Below are 16,035 nucleotides of genomic sequence, written 5' to 3'. Positions count from 1 at the left end.
TAAATTTCTATTTTAGAGCAGCCAGTTTCCCTATAATTGAAAGTCAAGTGTTCATCTGATTTTGCCAAGACAAACAAGGCATATTCCTGGCATTAACGCAGTGAGTTGCTAAACACTTGAAATGACAGGCTTTGAGGCATTAATGTTTCACTTGATTGTGAGACATTTGCTCCTGCAACAGCAGACCAATTCACTCACGGATTTGGTATTTGATGCAGAGATGGGGTGGACCTTCTGTATCATCTGGTAAGTTTAAAAGGAATTTTAAATTCGTTTTTGTGTTGTGTTTAAAAGTTATTATAGATTTTAAAATTAATTTCGAAATTTATTCCAAAATGTACTGTGCATACCTACAACTGTGGTGCTGCTGCTTCAACCATTGTGAGCTGAATTCTGTACATTATTACAGACAAGCAAAGTTTTACAGGATGACTGAGAGATGCATCTCAGTATCCATATATAAAGCCTCAGCAGTATTATATGGTTGCGACAGCTGCAGTGATTGTGTCACAGTGTTTGCTCTTTTTCTGTTTGCATCAACTTTGGACCACAAACTGATAAACAGATCGAACTCTCCCTGTTTCATGCACCTTTCCAGGTTTCTGTATGTGTCAGTGAGTGAGTGCGGGCCGCTTCCTGACTCTGAGCCACTTATGTACGGGGAGGTCCAGTCTCCCCAGTATCCACAGCCTTACCCTCCCAACCTGCAACAACAGTGGGACCTCAGTGTGCCCGAGGGATATCAGATCCGACTCTCCTTCACGCACCTGGACATCGAAGCTTCTGCAGGCTGCCATTACGACGCCCTGACAGTCAGAGCCACATTTCACATAAGATCACAAACAATAGAGCATTGTTAAAGTGTTTGAGTTCTAGACTTCAGCATGAATCAATATACCAGTTTTGACAACTTCAGGCATGAAAATTGAGGACTCAAAGGTTCACTCCACCAACTAAACACATTTAAGTAAAACTGGATCTGTTAAAAAAAAAACCTGAGCGTCCAATATGAGCATCTGTTTTCATATCACTGATAATCATATCAACATGTGTTAATATGAAAAATTTTTTTTAAGCAGCTTTGAGCAACAGGGCAACTTGAGACCTAAACTCACATTCAAAGATAACAGACTTATGATGCATCATCAAAAGATTTGGCTATTGATAAGTGCTGTGTGGTTTATCATATCTTTATCAGCAATTATTTGATAAATAACTTAAATACTTCTGCATCACAGAGCACAGACACATTTTAAATGATCCACATCATGATTAAATAATATCCCTTATATGATCCTTCAGGTTCTCTATGATGACAAGGTCCTGGAAAAATTTTGTGGCAATGAAAACTCTGCTGATGGGCATCACCCAGGCACTGAGCCCATAGTGTCTCCAGGCAACAGACTCACCCTCATTTTCCACACTGACGGCAGCAACCCAGAGCGCCACCAGAACCTTGGTTTTTCTGCTCAGTACCAGGCAATAGGTAGCACTTATTCATCAACTCTCAGCTTTTCTGTAACGTCACTATTGAACCACCTCCCACTAACTTCATGTCTCTGACATTATCAGACATAGATGAGTGCTCTCTGCCAGAGCCTGCAGATGGCTCAGGTCCACTCTGCTCTCAGATCTGCCTCAACACCCTTGGCTCATACCTCTGCTCCTGTCACCACGGCTTCGAGCTGCGCTCAGACCAGCGCACCTGTCTGTGTGAGTATTGAACATAAAAGGGCAACCAAGATGTGGAGCACAAAAATGCTCAGTCAAATTTCAGCTACTTTGACTCAACCCATCTATTTCTGACCATGTATGACAAATGGTTGTCCAATTAGATTTGGCAGTAAAGGTTTTTCTCTTTTAGATTCCAATAATCTGAGCAGTCACATTGGCTCTGTGAGAAGTAATCCCCACTTAACAAACACATAAATGAACATTCTTAGTAAAGTAAACACCAAAAGCCTAACCTGGAGCAAACGGTACTGGAGTGTCTGTATGAGCAAAGGAGTCACTTTAAAGTGTGGGATAATCAGGGCAAACTCTACACCTGTTTGAATATGATTGGATGGTATTAGTTGGCCGATATACAAACAACTAGTAAACTTTTGTTAGCATAAATGCTTTAAGCAGGGGGAAAACTGCCACCCTGACTCATTCAGATATACACCTATCAACAGCAGAAAGAAACCAAAAAAAAAGTTTACCAACGCTTAAATACCTGGTTAAAGTTAATGGGTCAAATTGTAAGAAAGTTACAACCAAAGACACTTACGCTTTGGGTTTCCCAACTCGTCAAATAATTATCCTTTGGGATTTTAATCTAATTAAAATTAAATTCATAGTTTAATAGTATTGTACCATTACCAAATTTTAAGCAACAGTTAGATCTGATGGATGAACACTGAGCTCTCATTTAGTGGAGAACCTGATAGATCTTTCTCCAATTGTCCAGTGTCCTGCAGCGGTGGTATATTTGATGAGCCAGAGGGACATCTGTTCAGTCCAGGATACCCGGATCCCCCACCTAATGCTGTGTCCTGTCAGTATATCATTGCTGTAGAGTCTGGCTTTACTGTCTCTCTTAACTTCACTGACAACTTCCACATTGAGAGTGTGGACACTGAGCAAGGCCCTAACTGTCTCTATCACTGGTTGCAGGTAATGATAAGCAGCTTTCATACAATATAAATAGAAATAGTTGGATCAATAAACAGATATGTTATACAATAATTGAGCTGTGTACTTCCTCTCTTAAAAGGTGACCATTCCAGACAAAGAGCCGATGAAGCTGTGTGGTAGAAAGAGTCCAGGTCTGATCGAGACAAACTCCAACACTGTCACGCTGGAGTACCACACTGATAGTGACGGCCAGAGCAGCGGCTGGAGCCTGGACTACAACACACACAGTGAGGGAGAGAGGATTGAGTATAGAAATAAAGCCAGTGACAATTAAACTGCATTTAGTGTCCCTGAAATAGATGATCTAGAATTCCATCTTACAGCTAGATAACTATAGGTACCCCATTGATGTCAACCGTCTGCTTGTCTATGATGTTTCCAGGAGTGAAGTGTCCATTTCCCGGTAATGTAGCTAAGGGCAGAGTCACTCCAACCTTGACTGAATATCTCTACAGAGACTACATCTTTGTGCGCTGTGACCAAGGATACAAGCTGATGACGGTTAGATGTCTAGTCCTCAACAACAACAGAGGCGACTTGTTTATTATTCATTGTGTGCCATACGTATACAAATACAGATATTTAATCAGTTCCTCTCTTTTCTCTGTCAGGAAGGGAAGGAGATAAAGAGTTTTTCAACCATGTGCCAGAGTAACGGACAGTGGCACCTCCCTCTGCCAGAATGCCACAGTATGTTAGACTTGAGCCCTGAAAATTGCAAAATCTTTGGAAACTTGTTGTGTTGTGATTCCACCACAAATTTACTTTTCCTGATAATTTCCTGTGACTCATTAGCAAAATATTAATATGAACTTGTTTTGTTCATCTGCAGTAACTGACTGTGGTGAACCCAAACCTTTGCTGAATGGAGGCGTGACCTTCCTGTCTGGATTTCAGAATCAGTACGGTTCTGTTGTTCAGTATTACTGCAATGAACCATTTTATTCTCTCCTTGGGGGCATAACGGGTGAGATATTTACATGGTGTGCCATAAGGTACTGTTTTTGATTTTTCCTATTATTTCTACCAGCCATTAGTTTCCATTTGCAGACAAAACTTGTTCGATGTGTATAGTTCATCATGGTAAGCAGTGTCACATTATAGATGCATGGTAATGTATTTTAATAATTGATTTCTCTACTGCATTACTTCTTTACATTAATGTACATTTCATGATGAGTGTTGCAGACTTGGTGTTGAATGTGTGAGTACACAACAGAGAGTGCTTAAAGGAAACCAGTGGAAGCCGAAGGGAATACATCTAATAAAAAATCCATTTAAAAATTATTCACAAAAACATATTTTCAAAGCAAGCTATTATTAGAATCGGTAGCTGTTGAGTAATTTGTATATGATTTATCATAAATGGCCTAATGCATACAAAGCTACAGGTACCTAAAGAGTAAAGAAAGACCAAGCAGACAACCATAACTGCCCTGAAAGCTTCATCAAGAGGTGTTCTCACAAGTATGCTTGGTTTCATCGAAACCCACACTCAACGGTGATGTCACAGTGTACTGACACACCCTAGAGTGCGCCTCTACATCACTGAAGATAAAAATGGAACTGTTTATGTTTTGTTGTCTCTCTACTCTTCAGCTAACTTCACCTGTGATGCAGACAGAAGGTGGAGATCTAACAATGAGATTGTTATCAGTCCAACATGTATACCAGGTATTGCTTTTGCTCATCTAGATCTTAGTCTAGGATATTGTGTTTTACTGGAACATGAAGTCTTCATGAAAATATTCATCTGTATCACAATAGTCTGTGGCCAGCCTACAGCCGTCATCCCTGCCTACCAGAGGATCATTGGAGGTAGCGAAGCTCCAGAAAATACCATCCCCTGGCAAGTGTTACTGAGTGTAGATGGACAAAGAGCAGGAGGCATGGTGATTGCAGACCACTGGATTATGACTGCGGCTCATGTCCTTGTGCATGAAGGAAATGTAGCACCAAAGGAGTCTGTACGGGTAAGTTGACTGCTATAGATGCTATCTGCATGCCCCTTGCTTAGATTTTTTTGAATTTTAAATGTATTTTCTCCTGTGCTGTTGATCTGCAGGCTTACATGGGACTCACGAATGTTAGAACCCTGTTGAGCTCTCCGTTGTTCGCTGCCTCAGTCCACGTTCACCCTGAATACAACAACCCCAACGGTGTAAACTACAACAATGACATTGCTTTGATCAAACTGCCAAACCCGATCACGTTCAACTCATCCGTTATGCCAATATGCTTGCCAACAGAGGGTGTTACATATGTCACTGGCATGATGGGGTAAAGAAACAACTCCATAGTATATTATTTTATCTTCTCTATTTGTACGGCGGTTCAATGAACTCAGTCCTTTGAACTTGCTTCACACTACCATTTTCTAATCAGGAGGCTCTGATTTGCTTTTTTCTACTGAGTTCACCATCACTGTCTCTTCTACATTCTTTTTTCAGACTGGTGTCAGGCTTCGGGCTCACAGAAGAGAGGAAACAAAGGATTTTGACAAATAAGCTGAAGTATGTGCAGCTGCCTGTGGTCGAGCAGGAAACATGCAGTAATTCAATCACCATGGTGAGGAGGAGAAGGAACAATGTACCGAGTCTGACAAATAACATGTTTTGTGCTGGAGTTCCTGAAGGTGGGAAGGACTCCTGTCAGGGTGACAGTGGAGGCCCCTTCGCCATGGCTGATGAGGAAGGCCGGTTCTGGGCTGCAGGTATTGTCAGCTGGGGGGTTGACTGTGGACGGCAGGGAACATACGGAGTCTACACCACAGTCACCAGCTACCTGGACTGGATCACCAAGACTATGCAGGAGAATTAAACTTGCTGTTATTAATTACAACAAGATGTGAAAATGTTGGTTGAACAAAAGTAAAACCAAAAACATCTACAATAAATACTAATAACAAAAATTTGCTCTGAAACTACTCTATCTGCTGTTTTAAAGCACATGTTGTGAAGATCAAGCTATGGCTGAGTATAATCTTCCATTTGTACTTATCATGACTGGAACCACTTCGGAACCAACTTCAGAAAATGACTGAATAAATGTTGTATTGTTTGTAATGTAATCACACTGTATTAAAATCCTAAAAGCATTTCTGAATAAAGAGACATAATAAAGACTTGCATGTGCCTTTTCATCTATGTAGCTCAGATCTGTGGTAAAGACAATAACCAGTATCCACTTCGACTGCCTCTCACCACATTTGTTGCTGTCACTGTTATGCCACTATTTTATGTTGTTGTTAATAATTGTGTGTCTACTACAAACTATAAGGACTAGTTACTTTATCTTCATCAACACACAAAAAACTGTAGTATCTGCTTTCGTTGACCTTTTTGGTACTTCTCTATACTTCTATTGTGCACTGTGCTCATATTCTGTTTTCGTCTTCCAACTTGTAGCTCTGCAAGTCAAACTTACTGAGCCATTATCGGCCCGCTCTTCTACAGCTCATACCTGTATTTACTTTTGGCAAGACAAACAAATCCTGGAGGCAATAATCCCGTTGCAACATACTTAAAACTACAGCCTGTGTAACGTTAATGGTCGAGGTTTTGCATGAGACATTTTGCCTAAAGCTGCAGTCGAACCGAGACACACTTACTGCAGACATGGGATGGACCTACTGTGTTATATGGTAAGCTTTGACTACTGTTTTACACATTCATGTTGCATGTCTTAGTGAGTCCTTCTTTTTCATGAATTTCTACCTTTAAGAATAAAAGCAGTATATACATACAAATAATATTGAACATCACCGCAGGACTGTCTGTGAGCATTGTTAAATAGTTTTAAATTATTTAAAAGTACAAAACTAAAGCAATACAATCTGGTTGCAAGAGTTAATGATTATTGTGTCTTTGTGTTTGTTCTGTTTCTGTTTGCATCAGCTTTGGACTTGCTCCTTAATTCCAACTCTGTTTATGTACAATTCCAGGTTTCTGTGTTTGTCGGTGTGTTTGTGCTCGCAGCTGGTCGCCTCTGCGTCTGTAATGCATGGGGAGGTCCACTCCCCTCAGTATCCCAGGCCATACCTTCCCAACCTGCTGATGAAACGGGACCTTTCAGTTCCTAAGGGCTACCATATCCAGCTCTCTCTAACACACCTGGATATTGAAGAGTCTTCAGGCTGTTCTCAAGACTCTTTGACGGTTAGAGCCATACCGTTTTATATACTCATATTTATCACTTAATTTTGACTTGAATATTGATGACCTGCATGAATCAAGGTCTGAAGTTGGAACCAGGGACTATGTCACTTTTTTTGACAAACTAGAAATTGCAGGACAGTCCCTATTGTGTAACTCTCCCGATATCCAGTAACCTCTTGTTTACTGGTAAGCTCTGCCTTTCACTTGGCACAAGGAGATAAAATGGGTGGCCTGCAAATGTTGAAGTGACATGGATGAGTGTGGAGAAATGGCACCAAGGTTTTGTTCCTGTCTCTTTCGTTTTCAAAAATCTGACAGGGAAAACAATAACATGCATGATTTCTCAATTCAATACACAGACTGGTTTTGCTGCTTGTCAGAGAGCGCCTTGTCACAACCTAGTCTTACAATATCTTTCTTGCTCTTCACACATTTCAGGTTCTCCATGATCAAGAGGTCTTGGGGAAGTTTTGTGGGCAGAAAAACTCAACGGATTACCCAGATAGAGAGTCAATCCTTTCTCAAAGCAACAAACTGAGCCTCATATTCCGAACAAGTGACTCCACTCCTGAGCTCCAACAGCACATTGGCTTCTCTGGCGTCTATAAGGCAATAGGTAGAGTCTTTATGATCACTTCGCCTTTCTCTACAATCCTTTATTTCCTCTAACCCTCCAAGAGAAATCACACCTTAAAAACATCAACATGGGGCTTTACCAGACATTTTGATCAGTATGATCAATATCAACCAATATACTGCACATCTGAAACAACTGCTTCATATTTGTGCTAGAAATAAGAGCATCAAAACTTTCACAGACTCAAATCAAATTGTGCCAGTAACACAGTGTATTCACCACAACTGCTGTCATTATGTGATCTAAGTTTTCCTTTAATGAACATCTTATTATCAGACATCAAGATTTGTCTCTATTGGGTTTGTTATAATCAAGAAATCACCAACGACCTCCTCTGTGCAGCTGACTCCGGACTTCTTACAATTCTCATCCTCCTCGACCTCAGCGCAGCATTCGACACTATCTCCCACACACTACTCCTGGACCGCCTGGCTGGCATTGGGATCACTGGTGCTGCACTCCGTTGGTTTACATCCTACCTCACTGACCGCCAACACTTTGTGCAAATAAGGGACCACAAGTCTGGGTGTTCGGGTGTTTCACTGGGTGTCCCCCAGGGGTCAGTCTTGGGTCCACTCCTCTTCATCATCTACCTCCTCCCCCTGGGCACAATCCTCCGTCATCATGGGATCCTCTTTCACTGCTATGCCGACGACACACAGGTCTACATCTCCTCCAAACCCAACGCCGCCATCCCTCCCACCTCCCTCAGCACCTGCCTCGAAGACATCCGGAGCTGGATGAGCAGGAACTTCCTGAAGCTCAATGGCAATAAAACTGAGGCCCTGCTCATCGGCTCCAAATCCACCCTCACTAAATCACAACACACCCCAGCCCCACCCATCATCATCGACGGATTCCCTGTACCCTTCTCCCCACAAGTCAAGAGCCTCGGCGTCATTCTGGACAGCACCCTCTCATTTGCACCCCACATCAAAAACATCACCCGGACTGCCTTCTTCCACCTCCGAAATATCTCCAGACTCCGCCCATCACTGTCCCAGTCCAGCACCGAAATCCTGGTTCATTCACTTGTCACTTCCCGCATCGATTACTGCAATGCCATCCTCACCGGACTCCCCACCAAACTCATCAACAGACTGCAAATCATCCAGAACTCAGCTGCCCGGATTATCACCCGCACCAAATCATCTGACCACATCACCCCTATTCTCATCCAACTTCACTGGCTCCCTGTACAATACCGCATCCACTACAAAAACCTCCTCCTCACATACAAAGCTCTCCACCATCTAGCCCCCACCTACCTCTGCAACCTCCTCCATGAATACAGCCCCTCTCGCACCCTCCGCTCAACCTCTGCTGGACTGCTAACCATCCCCACACCACGACTCAGTACCATGGGTGCCCGAGCCTTCAGCTGCTCGGCACCCAGACTATGGAACTCTCTCCCCCCACACATAAGACAGTCAGACTCCATCACAACATTCAAATCCAAACTCAAAACCCACCTGTTCAAACTGGCATACTCACTCTGACTGGTCACTGTGCACTACACCTTTCTTTTCCTTTTTTATATCAATGTTTGTTTTTAATATTCTGTGATACTATGTGGTGATATTACTCTGTGATTTTATGCTTTTATCCTATGTAAGGTGACCTTGGGTGACTTGAAAGGCGCCACCAAACAAATAAAATGTATTATTATTATTATTATTACTTAAATTAGCCGAACAACAATTTTAATGTACATGAATAGCCAAAATGAAACTTTAGGTCAGGTTTTTCGCGTAATTACTTTCGTTTTTATCAGATGTGGATGAGTGTTCAAAACCAGACCCTGGAGATGGATCAGGTCCACTCTGCTCTCAGGCCTGCGTCAACACTCCTGGTTCTTATCGCTGCTCCTGCCACAGTGGTTACAAACTTCATTTAGACCAGCGCTCATGTTTGCGTAAGTAACGTATACAGTGAATGCATGACATTGAACGTACTCAATGTATGTAATCTTGATTCTGCCCTGTTAAATTAAGACAAGGTCTATAACTGCTGCTTTAATTCTTTCTACAATAACACTCGCTTTTGCCCCATGTCCAGTGTCCTGTGGTATTAACATATTTGGCAAGCATGAGGGACATCTATCCAGTCCAAGGTACCCTTGCCCCTCACCTCCTTTTCTGTCCTGCAACTACAACATCTCTGTGGAGTCTAGATTCAATGTCTTTCTAAATTTTACTGACAAATTCCACATAGAGAGTGTAAACACTCCACAAGGCCCCAAGTGTCTACATCACTGGCTGCAGGTATTGGCAAAGGTCTTTCTTACACTGAATAACAATAAAAAGAGTTCAACTCTGAGATGCCTTAGTAGACATAAATTAACTTTACACTAAGTAAAGCACTTCTCCCCTTGAGGTGACCATCCCAGGCAGAGAGCCCATGAAGCTTTGTGGCAGACAGAGTCCAGGTGTGATAGCTACAAATTCCAGCACTGTGAGACTGGACTACCACACTGATGATGAAGGCCTGAGTCATGGCTGGAGCCTGAACTACAGTACACAAGGTGAGTGACAAAGTGAGAGAGACCTGTAACAATCACATAACTACAAAAATATGTTGCAATGTATGTTATCATATCCTTTCTACAGGTCAATTGTGTCCATTTGATGTGACTCCTGTCTTAACTGAATATTTCGACCACATCTTGTGACCTATAAGCAAGGACACAAGCTTTTGATGGTTCAATGTTTTCCTTCTCTCAGTGGCTAACTATCATTATGTCCTTGTTTTGTTCTTCTGCAGCAAATGACTGCGGAGAACCTGAACCCTTACTGAATGGAGGGGTGACCTTCCTGTCTGGAGCTCAGAATCAGTATGGTTCTGTTATTCAGTATCACTGTAATGAACCCTTTTACTCTTTCCCTGGGGGCGCAAATAGTGAGATATTTACCTATAATATCCCAATAGTTAAATGTACTACAATATACATATTTGATGTATCTTAACTGAAAAATACTTTTTAATTCCTCTGGTCTGCAGTTAGTTTCACCAAAAACATCTACAATAAATACTAATAACAAAATTTGCTCTGAAACTACTCTATCTGCTGTTTTTAAAGCACATGTTGTGAAGATCAAGCTATGGCTGAGTATAATCTTCCATTTGTACTTATCATGACTGGAACACTTCGGAACCAACTTCAGAAATGACTGAATAAAGGTTGTATTGTTTGTAATGTAATCACACTGTATTAAAATCCTAAAAGCATTTCTGAATAAAGAGCATAATAAGACTTGCATGTGTCCTTGTCATCTATGTAGCTCAGATCTGTGGTAAAGACAATAACCAGTATCCACTTCGACTGCCTCTCACCACATTTGTTGCTGTCACTGTTATGCCACTATTTTATGTTGTTGTTAATAATTGTGTGTCTACTACAAACTATAAGGACTAGTTACTTTATCTTCATCAACACACAAAAACTGTAGTATCTGCTTTCGTTGACCTTTTTGGTACTTCTCTATACTTCTATTGTGCACTGTGCTCATATTCTGTTTTCGTCTTCCAACTTGTAGCTCTGCAAGTCAAACTTACTGAGCCATTATCGGCCCGCTCTTCTACAGCTCATACCAGTATTTACTTTTGGCAAGACAAACAAATCCTGGAGGCAATAATCCCGTTGCAACATACTTAAAACTACAGCCTGTGGTAACGTTAATGGTCGAGGTTTTGCATGAGACATTTTGCCTAAAGCTGCAGTCGAACCGAGACACACTTACTGCAGACATGGGATGGACCTACTGTGTTATATGGTAGCTTTGACTACTGTTTTACACATTCATGTTGCATGTCTTAGTGAGTCCTTCTTTTTCATGAATTTCTACCTTTAAGAATAAAAGCAGTATATACATACAAATAATATTGAACATCACCGCAGGACTGTCTGTGAGCATTGTTAAATAGTTTTAAATTATTTAAAAGTACAAAACTAAAGCAATACAATCTGGTTGCAAGAGTTAATGATTATTGTGTCTTTGTGTTTGTTCTGTTTATGTTTGCATCAGCTTTGGACTTGCTCCTTAATTCCAACTCTGTTTATGTACAATTCCAGGTTTCTGTGTTTGTCGGTGTGTTTGTGCTCGCAGCTGGTCGCCTCTGCGTCTGTAATGCATGGGGAGGTCCACTCCCCTCAGTATCCCAGGCCATACCTTCCCAACCTGCTGATGAAACGGACCTTTCAGTTCCTAAGGGCTACCATATCCAGCTCTCTCTAACACACCTGGATATTGAAGAGTCTTCAGGCTGTTCTCAAGACTCTTTGACGGTTAGAGCCATACCGTTTTATATACTCATATTTATCACTTAATTTTGACTTGAATATTGATGACCTGCATGAATCAAGGTCTGAAGTTGGAACCAGGGACTATGTCCACTTTTTTTGACAAACTAGAAATTGCAGGACAGTCCCTATTGTGTAACTCTCCCGATATCCAGTAACCTCTTGTTTACTGGTAAGCTCTGCCTTTCACTTGGCACAAGGAGATAAAATGGGTGGCCTGCAAATGTTGAAGTGACATGGATGAGTGTGGAGAAATGGCACCAAGGTTTTGTTCCTGTCTCTTTCGTTTTCAAAAATCTGACAGGGAAAACAATAACATGCATGATTTCTCAATTCAATACACAGACTGGTTTTGCTGCTTGTCAGAGAGCGCCTTGTCACAACCTAGTCTTACAATATCTTTCTTGCTCTTCACACATTTCAGGTTCTCCATGATCAAGAGGTCTTGGGGAAGTTTTGTGGGCAGAAAAACTCAACGGATTACCCAGATAGAGAGTCAATCCTTTCTCAAAGCAACAAACTGAGCCTCATATTCCGAACAAGTGACTCCACTCCTGAGCTCCAACAGCACATTGGCTTCTCTGGCGTCTATAAGGCAATAGGTAGAGTCTTTATGATCACTTCGCCTTTCTCTACAATCCTTTATTTCCTCTAACCCTCCAAGAGAAATCCCACCTTAAAAACATCAACATGGGGCTTTACCAGACATTTTGATCAGTATGATCAATATCAACCAATATACTGCACATCTGAAACAACTGCTTCATATTTGTGCTAGAAATAAGAGCATCAAAACTTTCACAGACTCAAATCAAATTGTGCAGTAACACAGTGTATTCACCACAACTGCTGTCATTATGTGATCTAAGTTTTCCTTTAATGAACATCTTATTATCAGACATCAAGATTTGTCTCTATTGGGTTTGTTATAATCAAGAAATCACCAACGACCTCCTCTGTGCAGCTGACTCCGGACTTCTACCAATTCTCATCCTCCTCGACCTCAGCGCAGCATTCGACACTATCTCCCACACACTACTCCTGGACCGCCTGGCTGGCATTGGGATCACTGGTGCTGCACTCCGTTGGTTTACATCCTACCTCACTGACCGCCAACACTTTGTGCAAATAAGGGACCACAAGTCTGGGTGTTCGGGTGGTTTCACTGGGTGTCCCCCAGGGGTCAGTCCTTGGGTCCACTCCTCTTCATCATCTACCTCCTCCCCCTGGGCACAATCCTCCGTCATCATGGGATCCTCTTTCACTGCTATGCCGACGACACACAGGTCTACATCTCCTCCAAACCCAACGCCGCCATCCCTCCCACCTCCCTCAGCACCTGCCTCGAAGACATCCGGAGCTGGATGAGCAGGAACTTCCTGAGCTCAATGGCAATAAAACTGAGGCCCTGCTCATCGGCTCCAAATCCACCCTCACTAAATCACAACACACCCCAGCCCCACCCATCATCATCGACGGATTCCCTGTACCCTTCTCCCCACAAGTCAAGAGCCTCGGCGTCATTCTGGACAGCACCCTCTCATTTGCACCCCACATCAAAAACATCACCCGGACTGCCTTCTTCCACCCTCCGAAATATCTCCAGACTCCGCCCATCACTGTCCCAGTCCAGCACCGAAATCCTGGTTCATTCACTTGTCACTTCCCGCATCGATACTGCAATGCCATCCTCACCGGACTCCCACCAAACTCATCAACAGACTGCAAATCATCCAGAACTCAGCTGCCCGGATTATCACCCGCACCAAATCATCTGACCACATCACCCCTATTCTCATCCAACTTCACTGGCTCCCTGTACAATACCGCATCCACTACAAAAACCTCCTCCTCACATACAAAGCTCTCCACCATCTAGCCCCCCCACCTACCTCTGCAACCTCCTCCATGAATACAGCCCCTCTCGCACCTCCGCTCAACCTCTGCTGGACTGCTAACCATCCCACACCACGACTCAGTACCATGGGTGCCCGAGCCTTCAGCTGCTCGGCACCCAGACTATGGAACTCTCTCCCCCCACACATAAGACAGTCAGACTCCATCACAACATTCAAATCCAAACTCAAAACCCACCTGTTCAAACTGGCATACTCACTCTGACTGGTCACTGTGCACTACACCTTTCTTTTCCTTTTTTATATCAATGTTTGTTTTTAATATTCTGTGATACTATGTGGTGATATTACTCTGTGATTTTATGCTTTTATCCTATGTAAGGTGACCTTGGGTGACTTGAAAGGCGCCACCAAACAAATAAATGTATTATTATTATTATTATTACTTAAATTAGCCGAACAACAATTTTAATGTACATGAATAGCCAAAATGAAACTTTAGGTCAGGTTTTTCGCGTAATTACTTTCGTTTTTATCAGATGTGGATGAGTGTTCAAAACCAGACCCTGGAGATGGATCAGGTCCACTCTGCTCTCAGGCCTGCGTCAACACTCCTGGTTCTTATCGCTGCTCCTGCCACAGTGGTTACAAACTTCATTAGACCAGCGCTCATGTTTGCGTAAGTAACGTATACAGTGAATGCATGACATTGAACGTACTCAATGTATGTAATCTTGATTCTGCCCTGTTAAATTAAGACAAGGTCTATAACTGCTGCTTTAATTCTTTCTACAATAACACTCGCTTTTGCCCCATGTCCAGTGTCCTGTGGTATTAACATATTTGGCAAGCATGAGGGACATCTATCCAGTCCAAGGTACCCTTGCCCCTCACCTCCTTTTCTGTCCTGCAACTACAACATCTCTGTGGAGTCTAGATTCAATGTCTTTCTAAATTTTACTGACAAATTCCACATAGAGAGTGTAAACACTCCACAAGGCCCCAAGTGTCTACATCACTGGCTGCAGGTATTGGCAAAGGTCTTTCTTACACTGAATAACAATAAAAGAGTTCAACTCTGAGATGCCTTAGTAGACATAAATTAACTTTACACTAAGTAAAGCACTTCTCTCCCTTGAGTGACCATCCCAGGCAGAGAGCCCATGAAGCTTTGTGGCAGACAGAGTCCAGGTGTGATAGCTACAAATTCCAGCACTGTGAGACTGGACTACCACACTGATGATGAAGGCCTGAGTCATGGCTGGAGCCTGAACTACAGTACACAAGGTGAGTGACAAAGTGAGAGAGACCTGTAACAATCACATAACTACAAAAATATGTTGCAATGTATGTTATCATATCCTTTCTACAGGTCAATTGTGTCCATTTGATGTGACTCCTGTCTTAACTGAATATTTCGACCACATCTTGTGACCTATAAGCAAGGACACAAGCTTTTGATGGTTCAATGTTTTCCTTCTCTCAGTGGCTAACTATCATTATGTCCTTGTTTTGTTCTTCTGCAGCAAATGACTGCGGAGAACCTGAACCCTTACTGAATGGAGGGGTGACCTTCCTGTCTGGAGCTCAGAATCAGTATGGTTCTGTTATTCAGTATCACTGTAATGAACCCTTTTACTCTTTCCCTGGGGGCGCAAATAGTGAGATATTTACCTATAATATCCCAATAGTTAAATGTACTACAATATACATATTTGATGTATCTTAACTGAAAAATACTTTTTAATTCCTCTGGTCTGCAGTTAGTTTCACCAAAAACATCTACAATAAATACTAATAACAAAAATTTGCTCTGAAACTACTCTATCTGCTGTTTTAAAGCACATGTTGTGAAGATCAAGCTATGGCTGAGTATAATCTTCCATTTGTACTTATCATGACTGGAACCACTTCGGAACCAACTTCAGAAAATGACTGAATAAATGTTGTATTGTTTGTAATGTAATCACACTGTATTAAAATCCTAAAAGCATTTCTGAATAAAGAGACATAATAAAGACTTGCATGTGCCTTTTCATCTATGTAGCTCAGATCTGTGGTAAAGACAATAACCAGTATCCACTTCGACTGCCTCTCACCACATTTGTTGCTGTCACTGTTATGCCACTATTTTATGTTGTTGTTAATAATTGTGTGTCTACTACAAACTATAAGGACTAGTTACTTTATCTTCATCAACACACAAAAAACTGTAGTATCTGCTTTCGTTGACCTTTTTGGTACTTCTCTATACTTCTATTGTGCACTGTGCTCATATTCTGTTTTCGTCTTCCAACTTGTAGCTCTGCAAGTCAAACTTACTGAGCCATTATCGGCCCGCTCTTCTACAGCTCATACCAGTATTTACTTTTGGCAAGACAAACAAATCCTGGAGGCAATAATCCC

The 16,035-nt window shown here is 42.0% G+C and overlaps 2 protein-coding genes and 2 long non-coding RNA genes across 4 annotated transcripts; all 4 read left to right on the top strand.

Moving 5' to 3' along the window:
- Positions 1–89: 89 nt before the first annotated feature.
- LOC115567220 (complement C1r subcomponent-like) lies at positions 90–5,803 on the top strand. Its single transcript, XM_030393584.1, has 13 exons — positions 90–246; positions 599–812; positions 1,303–1,486; positions 1,573–1,713; positions 2,453–2,658; positions 2,759–2,906; positions 3,062–3,180; positions 3,291–3,369; positions 3,512–3,646; positions 4,279–4,353; positions 4,447–4,652; positions 4,745–4,959; positions 5,130–5,803. The coding sequence occupies exons 1-13, from the start codon at positions 122–124 to the stop codon at positions 5,497–5,499; spliced, it is 2,217 nt and encodes a 738-aa protein (XP_030249444.1). The 5' UTR covers positions 90–121; the 3' UTR covers positions 5,500–5,803.
- A 3,337-nt stretch (positions 5,804–9,140) lies between these two features.
- Positions 9,141–10,467, top strand: LOC115567225 (mannan-binding lectin serine protease 1-like). The gene is made up of 5 exons (XM_030393591.1): positions 9,141–9,388; positions 9,532–9,586; positions 9,688–9,737; positions 9,850–9,997; positions 10,237–10,467. The coding sequence occupies exons 2-5, from the start codon at positions 9,562–9,564 to the stop codon at positions 10,437–10,439; spliced, it is 426 nt and encodes a 141-aa protein (XP_030249451.1). The 5' UTR covers positions 9,141–9,388; positions 9,532–9,561; the 3' UTR covers positions 10,440–10,467.
- Positions 10,468–11,658: 1,191 nt separating this feature from the next.
- LOC115567231 (uncharacterized) lies at positions 11,659–14,279 on the top strand. The gene is made up of 3 exons (XR_003981154.1): positions 11,659–11,758; positions 12,198–12,375; positions 14,169–14,279. It is a non-coding gene; the product is annotated as an uncharacterized LOC115567231 (long non-coding RNA).
- Positions 14,280–14,286: 7 nt separating this feature from the next.
- On the top strand, positions 14,287–15,649 carry LOC115567230 (uncharacterized). The gene is made up of 4 exons (XR_003981153.1): positions 14,287–14,308; positions 14,452–14,657; positions 14,782–14,916; positions 15,156–15,649. It is a non-coding gene; the product is annotated as an uncharacterized LOC115567230 (long non-coding RNA).
- The last annotated feature ends 386 nt before the right edge of the window (positions 15,650–16,035 follow it).

Source organism: Sparus aurata, chromosome 17 (genome assembly GCF_900880675.1).
Source record: "Sparus aurata chromosome 17, fSpaAur1.1, whole genome shotgun sequence".
Classification (NCBI taxonomy): Eukaryota; Metazoa; Chordata; class Actinopteri; order Spariformes; family Sparidae; genus Sparus; species Sparus aurata.
This window is presented reverse-complemented; position numbering and strand designations above follow the sequence as displayed.

Excerpts from the sequence above, each read along its gene's own strand:
- LOC115567220 (XM_030393584.1), top strand. The coding sequence starts at position 122 with ATGACAGGCTTTGAGGCATTAATGTTTCACTTGATTGTGAGACATTTG. Across the intron at positions 1,487-1,572 it reads TGCTCAGTACCAGGCAATAG|ACATAGATGAGTGCTCTCTG; the intron begins GTAGCACTTATT and ends TGACATTATCAG. Across the intron at positions 1,714-2,452 it reads AGACCAGCGCACCTGTCTGT|TGTCCTGCAGCGGTGGTATA; the intron begins GTGAGTATTGAA and ends CCAATTGTCCAG.
- LOC115567225 (XM_030393591.1), top strand. The coding sequence starts at position 9,562 with ATGAGGGACATCTATCCAGTCCAAG. Across the intron at positions 9,587-9,687 it reads GGACATCTATCCAGTCCAAG|AGAGTGTAAACACTCCACAA; the intron begins GTACCCTTGCCC and ends AATTCCACATAG. Across the intron at positions 9,738-9,849 it reads GTCTACATCACTGGCTGCAG|GTGACCATCCCAGGCAGAGA; the intron begins GTATTGGCAAAG and ends TCTCCCCTTGAG.